This window comes from Apis florea, unplaced genomic scaffold (genome assembly GCF_048593485.1).
Source record: "Apis florea isolate Af1SG1 unplaced genomic scaffold, ASM4859348v1 contig_2897_pilon, whole genome shotgun sequence".
Classification (NCBI taxonomy): Eukaryota; Metazoa; Arthropoda; class Insecta; order Hymenoptera; family Apidae; genus Apis; species Apis florea.
In genome coordinates, this window is record NW_028256665.1 from 2,585,481 (window position 1) to 2,597,006 (window position 11,526).

At 24.7% G+C, this 11,526-nt stretch overlaps 3 protein-coding genes across 6 annotated transcripts; 2 read left to right on the forward strand and 1 right to left on the reverse strand.

Moving 5' to 3' along the window:
• The first annotated feature begins 22 nt into the window (after positions 1-22).
• Positions 23-3,330, forward strand: CREG (Cellular Repressor of E1A-stimulated Genes). Of its 2 annotated transcripts, none has more exons than XM_086907554.1 (6): positions 23-406; positions 976-1,527; positions 2,296-2,450; positions 2,642-2,761; positions 2,845-2,926; positions 2,995-3,330. In XM_086907554.1, exons 2-6 carry the CDS (start codon positions 1,236-1,238, stop codon positions 3,216-3,218), a joined length of 873 nt encoding a protein of 290 aa, XP_086763680.1. In that variant the 5' UTR covers positions 23-406; positions 976-1,235; the 3' UTR covers positions 3,219-3,330. The 2 variants fall into 2 exon arrangements, with proteins under 2 accessions (XP_086763680.1, XP_086763679.1); XM_086907553.1 differs by lacking the exon at positions 23-406 and adding an exon at positions 625-884.
• Positions 3,331-3,927: 597 nt separating this feature from the next.
• On the reverse strand, positions 3,928-6,613 carry Cog3 (conserved oligomeric Golgi complex subunit 3). The gene has a single exon (XM_003695218.4). The coding sequence runs from the start codon at positions 6,413-6,415 to the stop codon at positions 4,016-4,018; it is 2,400 nt and encodes a 799-aa protein (XP_003695266.1). The 5' UTR covers positions 6,416-6,613; the 3' UTR covers positions 3,928-4,015.
• A 307-nt stretch (positions 6,614-6,920) lies between these two features.
• On the forward strand, positions 6,921-8,077 carry RpL36 (ribosomal protein L36). Of its 3 annotated transcripts, none has more exons than XM_012488642.3 (4): positions 6,921-7,057; positions 7,252-7,378; positions 7,548-7,682; positions 7,797-8,077. In XM_012488642.3, exons 2-4 carry the CDS (start codon positions 7,253-7,255, stop codon positions 7,881-7,883), a joined length of 348 nt encoding a protein of 115 aa, XP_012344096.2. In that variant the 5' UTR covers positions 6,921-7,057; position 7,252; the 3' UTR covers positions 7,884-8,077. The 3 variants fall into 3 exon arrangements, with proteins under 3 accessions (XP_012344096.2, XP_086763681.1, XP_086763682.1); XM_086907555.1 differs by having other exon boundaries at positions 6,965-7,057; positions 7,237-7,378; XM_086907556.1 differs by having other exon boundaries at positions 7,012-7,117.
• The last annotated feature ends 3,449 nt before the right edge of the window (positions 8,078-11,526 follow it).

The window sequence follows — 11,526 nt, forward strand, 5'->3', positions numbered from 1 at the left end:
TTCGCAAATTTCATTTCACCCTATATATATAATTAAAATTTATTTAAATAATTTGACTTGATCTCTCTTGCTTGGAATTATAATCAAAAATAATAGAAAATATTTAAAATTAAATAGATATCAGCTTTTGTCAAATAATGATGTTCAATATATAAATACAAAAAATTGGATCGTGTGCAAAGATATTCTGTAAAAAAAAAAAAAAAAGTACTTATAATAATTGACAAAGTTCAAAATACACAAATGCAGTGCATACAAAATATGCCTTATCAAATTATTCTTTAGAAATATATAAAGAAATAAAAGCAAATATAACAATTATAAGACTGATAGTAAATTTGCTTGTTGTATTTTATTGTTCAAGCAAATATTAAATTGAAATTAAACTGAATATAAATATCTACAGGTATTTATATTATTCCTCTTATTTAGAAGTTCATTCAAAAATTTAATTTTCTAATTTAAAAATAAATGTATATTTCATTTGTGAAAATTTTTGCAAAAATTACAAATTTTCATTCAAATTTTAATAGATTTCTGCTTTTTTGTTTAAGTAAATATTTTATAATTCATTTAATATACTCAATAATAATATTAAATGAAACAAATTTGAATAAATTATGCGTTATTATTCAATTTTACTATATAAAAAAAGTAATAACCTCTTTTTTGTGAAATTGCACTTTTCTTATTTACCGTTTATTACCAATAATTTTTTAAATGCTCCCATCCAATATAAAATGAAACACTACTTCTATTATTGTGATCGATCGATTGATTTGCAGAATGTTCAAAATTATAAAAAATTTTTTAAATATTGTTTAAATTTAGAATTTCATTTCAACGTAAATTTCAAGATAATTTTCATGATTGTTTAACACAATGTAATATATATTTCAATAATTTTGCACAATATCTTCGATCAACTGTAACGAGAGCATAATAATAAAATGCTTGATGTTTTATAAATATTAGGTTAGGTTTACCCACCAACAAAGCAATTTTGCTCGTATAGCATGATATATAAATTTGATGTTCAATATATTGACCTTGAGCTAGTGAACAGTCATTGGAGCTCATACTTGTCGTCATACTTTTGGCAGATACGCGCCTATATAAGTGATAAATTCAAAAGAAGACTGCAAATGTAACATAATTTAACAAAATACGCGAGAAAAGATTCTCGCGTTTTAGTTAACGTTTACCGTCGGAGTGAGCAACTGTGGACACAAACCATGAATTTGCGATTCACGATCTTTCTTGCTTTCATGATTTTGACGATCGAAGCGAAGAAATATTTGGAATTTTCAGAAGAAGAACAATGGCAAGAGTTTGAAGAGTATATGAAATGGAAAAAGGCAAAGGAAATACGTGAAAATGGTCAACGAGAAGTTAAATACGAAAAACGATATCATGAAAATCATGATATGTATAAATCGCCAAAGAAAGATCAACAATTTTCTGTCAATAATCCACCACCTATTAATCAGGCAGCTTTAATGGCAAGATACATTGTTAATCAAGCTGGTAAGAAAATATATTTTGAAAGAGAATTTATTTATGAATCTGGGTATGTATATCAATTATATCATATTATAATAAATGACATTATAATTTTTGCTTGTTTTAAACTTTGCACAAACATCTTATTTTTCAAAAGAAAGTATTATTAAATTAAATTACAAATACAAAGAAATTATTAATATTCGTATATATACATTTACATTTAAAATATGAATCATTCGCGGAAATCACGAAGCGAATAAAAAAATGTATGCATGTATGATATGTGCTTATCTGTATTAAATATTAGATAGAGGTTAATATTAGAATTGAAGTTACAATTACGCATATAATTAATTTTGGCAATTTATCAAATTTTCGCAGTTTTAAATAAATACATATCATTTTGTTTAAATTTAGTGGATAAATTGTTTTCTAATTATATCAAGTATTAAATACCGATTATTTAATCGAAATATTAAATCGCGTAATGCAAGCGATTTAATTATTAATTATAAATATAATTAATAATTATTAATTATTCTTATTATGTTATAGTATAACAGAAATATAATTCTTTGAAATTCAATAGTTTATAGGAAAATTATTTGAAAGAGTGAATAATGAAATTAATAGTAAAAAAATGAAATAATACCCGAGAGTAATAAATATATACATATATAAATAATTTTTTTACGTGTGAATATTTTCATTTCAAATTACATATATCAATTATTATATCATATAATATTTAATCAATTTATTAATTTGTTAATATTTTTATGTATACAGACTGGGTATCCGTGGCAACAATAAGCACAAGACAAGATATCAAATCGTTTCCAGCCGTAACTTTAGTTTCTTATACTGATGGACTTTTAGGAAATGGATCAGGAATTCCATATCTTTATCTTACTCCTTTAGATTTCACAGCTCAAGATCTTACAGTACGCATTACAGTAACACAACAAAATCTATCTTTATATGTATTTTCGACGATGTTATTTTTGATATCATCAATTGATAAGATAGTAAACAATATATTGATTTTTTTCTTTTTGATTAAAATCTTGATAAAAACTTATTATAGTATTTAAAATATGATAATTAAAAATAATTTTATTTTCTATAATTACAGAAAGACAATCGGGCGTCACTTCTAATGACATTAGCTCAAGGGGAATACTGTAAATCCAAACAATGGGATCCCATGGATCCTCGTTGCGCCAGAATTCTTTTAACCGGCAAAATCAAATCAGTTAGTACATTTTATTTTTTTAATTTAGAATAATACAATTAATAATGTAATAATAATACAAATAATTATTATATTTTTTATAGTTAAAGAATGAAAGTATGGAATTAAATTTCGCTAAAAAAGTATTTTTTACACGTCATCCAGGATTGGTTAATATGCCTGAAGGTAAGAATTTTTTTAAAAAATAATATCGGTTAAAACATAATTTTAAAAAATTGTTTTCAATATTACAGATCATCATTTTTATTTCGCAAAATTGAAGATAATTTCAATCGTAGTATTAGATACATTTGGCGGACCGAAATATGTTTCTGTGGAAGATTACTTACATCCACCAATAACAAATATTACTGAAGAATTTAATCGGCACTTTCCCTTAGAATCTTACGAGAGTAAATCTCAAGAAGAATATAGTCCAGCCCCTAATATTTTAAATCCTGTAGTCAAACTTGTATAAATTAATAGAAAAATTAACTTAATCATTAAGTATCAATTTTATATATTAAATTATTTTCTTTGAATATGGAAATTAATGTAATTAAATATAATAAAAAAAATTTATAAATTAATAATTAATTGTAAATAATTACATTATTATTTTATATAAAAAAAAAAAGAATAGAAGAATAGTATATTTTTATAAGATCAAAATAACGATATATAATGCACATCATTAATTTATATGTATTAACAATTAATTATTATTTTCAATTAATGTTTTCAATGTATACAATTGAAGAAATTAAATTAAATTCCTAGAATTATCGCAATATGACATAGTATTTTACTACAAAAATATATAATTTTTTTTGTTTGAAACTCATGACAATGTCTATAAAAATTTATTTAAGACCATAAATCCCTATTAAAGGGATGTACAAATTTTGTGATATTAACTTAATTTAATATTTTAAATATGTACATTTTCGTAATATAAAAATTACGCGTAATTCTTAAAGTACATTACAAAGAATTAAAATATAGTACTCTTTAATACAGGACGTTATAAATTGCAATAACTTTTGTAATTTGAATGTCTAAGCTATTTTATAGCAATTATTGAATTATTTATACACATTTTACATAATTTATTTAAAAATATAAAGTATTTATTATATATTAATATTTATTTTTTAAAAAGGAAAACATAAAAGAAAAAATAATAATTTGATTATATAATATAATTTAATATTTGATTTGCAAATGATGTTAATATGCAATGCATAATTACAAAAGCTGACTAATTTATTTTTGCTACGTTTTTTTTAAATTATTTTGTGTGCTTTTTCCATGAATAAGACTGGATGAGCTCAATATAACAGAAATTTGTTCTGGTAATGGACATGCAATTAGAAGAAGTTCCTCTGAATTATAATATTTACTCAATATCTGATATAATTGAGTAAATGCAGCACAAACATTATTTTTTACTGGCCTAAATAAAATAAATTCTGTCTCCTTATTAGAGAGATATAATTGCATTAATTGTTGAATTTCAGGACATTTAAACTTAATTATCCTCAATGCTTCACATATTGCTGCTGCAACATCTTGAGGATTTCCAAGAGCATGTTCTTGAGTTGCATCCGGATTATTAGCATGTAACTTTTCCTTGTCTAATAGTTTTAAAATTGGGTGTATTAATAAAAATGTAGCGTGTTGTATAAGACGTTGGCAAGCATATTTCAATTTATTATCTACATGTTTTCTTGAATCTATTAGTTGTTCTTTCATTTGAGGTGCTCCTTCCAATAAAAATTCTAATAATGCATTATTTGACAATGTAAAAAGTCTTGAACTTTTTTCTAATAAACCAAATGCTGCTGTTTTAACTTTTGAAAAATCCAAACTATATTCTTTTATTGTAAAATCTACTTGAAAAGGTGCAATTTGTTCACGTAAAATGAGCAAATGCTTTATTTGGAAAAGTTCTGCATCTAAAGATGATGCCCTTTTTTCAATTTCTTGCTTTGCATTTTCTATACTTTGAACACAAAGAGATATTGCTTCCTGACTCAAGGATTGAAAAACTGATCTGTCCACACATCTATATAATCTTGATAAACATACTAATGTTCTACGAACAGTAGGATACCACATTCCATGAAGATCTGCAGGTGAATTACCTATATGTGTTTTTTGATAAATAGAATCCATTTCTATATGATTTCTGGATATTGGTTCTAAAATATTATCATCATTAGATGAAATAGATATCTTTTTCATCTTTGTTTGTCTGGATTCTTCTCTTATTGACTCTGCTATATCTTCCATCATTTTTAACTTTTCTGGATAAGCTAAATCACCTGGTGATGGGTTATAATTCAAAACATCAGATTGCAAATATAGATGTGCACGGAACACAAGTCTCTCTTGTACATCATGTAATAACTGCAAACAAATATTTCCAAATCCTTCTAAAGGTTCAAAATTATTTTGAACATGTTCATCCAACATTTCAATTCTTAAAATGCAACAAATTTCAGCTAATGTTTCTAAATGATTAATATGAATTATGAATGGTCTCAATGTATCATATAAAGAAGTACATAAGCTTTCAAGATATGCTGTTAATCCATTACTTGTTTTAGAAAAAAATTCATAAAATAATTTATACTCATCCATTGATGCATGTAATAATAATGCACATGAATTTCTTACCAAACTACAATGATCACCATTGTATTTCTCCTTTACAGATATTAAAGATTTTTGAACACTACTACCTAATACTAATCCTCTTTGACTCCAATAACATTGATGGCACTCTGATAATAAACTATCATATTCTTGTCTTTTATAAGATTTTGCTTCAATTTGTTCTATAACTGGCTTAGCTTTTGGCAAAATAGTTTGAAATCTTCCATAAAAAAGGGCTAAAGCTGCATCAGCATTATCTTGAGAATCATCATTATCTTTTAAATTTAAAATGCTTTCTGTTGTTTTGCTAAATAGATTAAAAATATAATTTTGCATCATTGATATTGCCTTAGATTGGCAATGTTTATATTTGATTAAATAAGTATTGCTTTCTTTAAATGAAAGATTATTTTGAACAAAATCTATATTAGTATCAATTTTATCTAATATATTAAAAAACATTTCACTGTTCACTGATAATGTAGGTGCTTCTAATTTTTCCATCATCATATCAATATCTTTAAAATATTTCACATATTCTGTAATGTTTTCTATGATAGAATTTAATTTTCGTTGATCAGAATCAAGTTGTTCACTAGCATCATAAAGAGATATTGTTTTATCGGATACTTCTGAATATTGTTTATATAACATAGTAAAGTCTTCTAATGCTTCTTCTATTTGAAGACAAAGTTCATGACATTCTTGCCGTCGAGCTTCAAGTTCATTAAGATATAATATGTATTTCATATCTTTCCTGTCCACACATTTTTTTTCTAATCTGGCATAATGTTCTAGTAGATCTTGATATCGTTCTATTTGTACTGATTTTGTAGTTTCTTCATTTGTGCATACTGTATCACTTGTTTTTTCAGTCTTAATTTTATTATCAGGAAATAATTCTTCCTCCAAATTCAATAAACATTCTTTTTGATAATCAGTTAAAGGTGCCAGAGAATCTTCTGACAGATCCCATTTGGTTAAGTTATTTGGAATGTTTTTCATTTTAGACATGATTTCTTGTCAGTGATAATTAATGTTATGAAATGAATAATTTTAATAAAAGTGACACAATTGTGTACAACACGTACATACCGTTTTGTAATATAAATTAAAAAATCCTCTTTAAAAATTTGACACCGTAGCAATTACGAATCATAATTGTGAAGTTGAAACAAATTTGGTGAATATAACGCAGGATATCCATCTTACGAAATATTAAAATCTATGTCAAAGTATAAAAAATATATATCATAAAATGTCATACATATGTCCAAAATAAAGCATAAAGAGTTTAAGTATTTATATCATATTTTATGAAAAATATTTATTTCAGAATAAAATAGAATAAAATATTTTAATTTATATTAATTCTATAATGAGAGGTTTTTAATAAAAAGTTAAGAATTATATAATAAGAAAATAATTATTAAATTTTTTTATCTTTATTGCTTAAATATTAATATTGCGGAAAAATTTAATTAAATTATGTAATAATTAAACATTTGAAATCTAAAAGACAGAATATGCTTCTTGTCGCACATTTGTAAATCGGACTAGTTAATTTTAACGCATGCGCATAAAGACAAATAAAAATCTGTCTACGAGAACAAGCACGATTGTATTTCTTCTTATGAGTGTATTTTAACTGTGAAGGTTTGTGTCAAATTGAATCTCAAAATATCTGTATAATCTTGCTAAATAAATATTATTCATGTAATAATAAATACATATTTAAGATATTGCAATATAATTAATTCAATATTAAATCATATAATGTGTATATTTTATGTGTATATTATTATGATCGCTAACCTAATTTGTATAACTCGCAGTTTTTAATTTTGCAGGATGGCTCCAAGATTTGAATTAGCAGTTGGTCTTAATAGAGGCCATAAAACAACTAAAATTCGTGTGGCAAAAAATAAAAATGAGAAGAAAAAAACAGTATGTGTTTTACCAGCAAGATTAAAAGGGGTTAGTATACATTTTATTGTTTAGAAATATTTTTGCTTTTTTTTTTTTTCTACGTTTTTTTTATTAATTATGATTTTTGAGGTGAGAATTTCATTGAAACGTATAAGGATAATCAAAAGTAATTAATATAATAATGATTCTTAATATAAAATTTTTAATTTAATTTTAGAGACAAACTAAACATAGCAAATTTGTCAGAGATTTAATTCGTGAAGTAACTGGTCATGCACCATATGAAAAGCGTGCTATGGAATTATTGAAAGTTTCCAAGGATAAACGTGCATTGAAATTTTTAAAAAGAAGGGTAAGAATATTAATAAATTTTATATAACCTTAGATTTTTTTTCTACTTGTCTATCTGTTTTTATCTATCCAAATAAATAAATAATTTTATATTCCATTTTTTTAAATTTTATAGTTGGGTACACATATCAGAGCTAAAAGGAAGCGTGAAGAACTTGGAAATATTCTTGTCCAAATGAGGAAAGCCGCTGCACATCATTAAATAATATTATTAAATTTTTATAATAAGTGTATAATAAAAATTATACATGAAAAAAATTTTTTTTTACTTTACATAAAAAATTCTTCTAAAATCTATTTTAAATTAGTATAAATTATATATAAATATTGTAACAGATATCAATTAAAATGCAATAAAACAATATTGCAATTGGAATAAAAGAAGTTGTATATGTATATAAATGTAGTAATCGTTAATTATTTTTAAATATGATTTATAGAATTCAGCATTTTATATATATATATATATTTATTTATTTATTTATTTATTTATTTATCATGCTTTGAAAATATTCACAATCATAATTAAAATGTATTACAATGTATTCAATTTTCGCGCGGATTTAAACGAATAAGAAACAATACAGCTTCAACCAATCAGAAAGCTGATAGGCGATACAGCGCGCATGTCCATGACATGGCGTCAGTTTGTTCTTGAAAATCGTGGTAACAGGTTGCATTTCATCGGCAGTGATTAATTTGATTCTTATTTGTATAAATTATTGTTTGATGAGTTTAAAAATGTGATCGTAATAATGAGAAGGTAACTTTTATACAAATATGATAAGACTTTTATTGTAATAAACAACTTAGTTTTATAATCAATTTTAATTTATGTATTATCGCACATTTCATTCCTAAATGTATCTAACTGTACGTTCAATTCGTATATTATTGTTATGTTTGTTTTGATTTTACTTAAGAATCTTACGCTTAAGAAGGCTAAAAACATTTTTTATAATATTACAGCCTTTTCGAGAAATTAATAGTTTGCGCTCGTGCTTGCGTATTCGACGGATTCCGATTTATCGAATTATCGAACAAATTCTTCCCTCAATTTAATTCGATATATTGAAATCGCTACGCGTTCGAGATATCATTCTGTTCTCGAAAGTTGTGACGCTTAGACGCTTCGTTTCAGGTAATTTATTTTGTATAATATTTATTTCCATAGTTATTTTTCTGTTTTTAGGATACTATTCTTTAATTAATTTAATAATATATTGAATATTATTATAATTGATTTTATAATAGTATTTTGAAGAACAACTTTTATTCTTTTTTACCTTTATTCGTTTGTTTGACCGTTAGCGTTACTGGTAGCTCATATTATAAATTTCTAAGATAATTTAATCTTGGTTGTTTTATTTTAATATAATAAATTATAATAAATATAATAAATTTTAATTTCATACATTTTATATATTTATTTAAAATATTTGATTATCTTTTATACAGATTAATATCTAACTGGTGAAATAACTTTCAAGGCGGGAAAAAGGGATTCAAATATGGACGCCACAACGAACATTCCAACATGATGTTCAATTTGATAACTTTTCATAATGAAATGGTAACGTTTGATTTGTTATATTAGAAACAAATACGATTATTATTTATGTTTGTTACGTAATTCATAATATATTAATATATTATTAGGATAAAAAAAATTAAAAGAACTTTTTATTTAAAATTTTTTTTATCTTAAATAGATTAAATTAATTTTTAATATTTTTAATAATTTTTAATAATTCTTTATAAAAAAATATTGTCATTTCAAAAAAAATAGCACTATTTTCTCAAACATGCTTTATAGAAAAAAGAAGAAAAATATTAAAACAAAATATTTTACTTCTTTTCATTTCACCCCATTTTTTATTCTCAGTGAACTTTTGTGACCGCGCGCAATGCGGTCAGTAGAATCAGTATTTGCTTCGTAATAGTGTTTTCAATATTTTTTAGAGCAAAACTGCTCTAATTTAATTTAATTGTAATAGTTATTCGCGAAAGTAGAGTCAGTGTTTGTTTATCGATTATACAATATAAATGGACGTGTTAATAGCTTCTTATTTTTTTTTTTTTTTTTAAATATTCATTTTCGGTGCAGAGATGTAGAGTCAGTGCTTCTCTCAAGAGTATAAGGCAATCATCCAAGGCATCACATGAAGAGGTAACTATATTTCTATTAAAATTTCTTTCATTAGATTTCTAATTTTTAAATTTTAATTTTATTTGTTATATTTTTGCTTTCAATGATCAATACTATGGTTTTATAAAAAAATATTATATGTGATATTTTATATTTTGTTTAAGGTGCTGATAGCTTTGTCTTCTCCTGGACTTCATCAGTTTTAAACATTTGTGACCGCGTGCAATGCGGTTTATAGAATTAGTGTTTACTTCGTAATAGTATTTTAAGTATTTTTTAGAGCATAATTGTTCTAATGTAATTATAACAAGTATTCATGAAAGTAGAATCAGTGTTTGTTCGCCAATTGTAATTTAAACAATCGCATCAATGATCTTTTATTTTATTTATTTTTTTTTCTTTTTTCCTTTTTATATTCGTTTCGCGTATATATTAGAGTCAGTGATTCAAGAGCATAAGGCGATCATCCATCACGCGAAGAGGTAATAATTTTTTTTTATTTCACTTTTTTTTAAATAATCATTTTATATATATATCATAAATTATATTGTTCCATTTTTTGTTACAGTTTCCATTTCCTATTATTCAATGACGACTTCCCATGGATTAATACCAATGCAGATTCTTCGCATCTATTGGTGAGTCGCATGCATTTTGATTCCTCCGGTCATTCAATCATGTCGTAGGATGAAAGATCCGAATCGACACGGATGACTGGTTGTATACGTAGAATTTTGCACGAGCACAGTGACCACGGGTATTTATTAGTACCCGTGAATAGTAACATTTCTTTTTTTTTCGTTTTATTTGTTAGTTTAGGCTAAGTCTTCTTGTACATCGCGTTTTTAATTGTTAATAATAATTCCAAGTTAATTACCTCTAAAGTTAAATTATTATAACTATAAAATATTCATTATGGATATTTGCAAACATCAAATATCTAAAATTATGAATATTCGTGTATGAATTAGATGCGAATATTCGACTAAACAAAAAATCATGTTTAATATCGATTTTCGAATAATTATAATAGATTTAAAAGAAAGTAAAATTTTATCGCTCTCGTTTGAAACTATTAAATGTTACGTGCAAGAAGACATTTCGCGACAGGTAGACTTTGAAATCAGAGCTGTAAGTTTTGAATATTTCTTTCATATTTTCAAAAATATGCTTTGATGAGGAAGTCGCCTGAGGGTATTTAATTTTTAATATTTAATTTTCAATTAATTAATTCAATTGCAATTTAATCTCTTATAAATATATATTCCCTTTTAACTAAAGTAATTCTTCTTATAAAATATTAAGATAAATAATAAAAAATTTATTACATTGACAAAGAATATAATACAAAATAGATTCATTCAAATTTTAAGTAAAATGAGAATATAAAAGGTCAAAGTTCATTAGCCCGTTAATATTTATACTAATATATCTTTTTAGCTCAGGATTTTCAGGTTTAACCCCTTCCGTGCTCATTGCCAGGATCTCACTTACGTGCCCAGGTGCTACTTGGGTGAGAGAAAGGCGATGAGCATGATGATCCTATAAGTTTATAAGTTTATAACAATTTCTCAGCGATTGACGATGCGTTAGTATATCGTGCGCGACGTATTTTCCACATTGTGTGTGTGGTTAGGCTGTGGAATTGCGTCGTTTTAACAATTATTAATTCAATTTTAAATTTAATAACAATTAA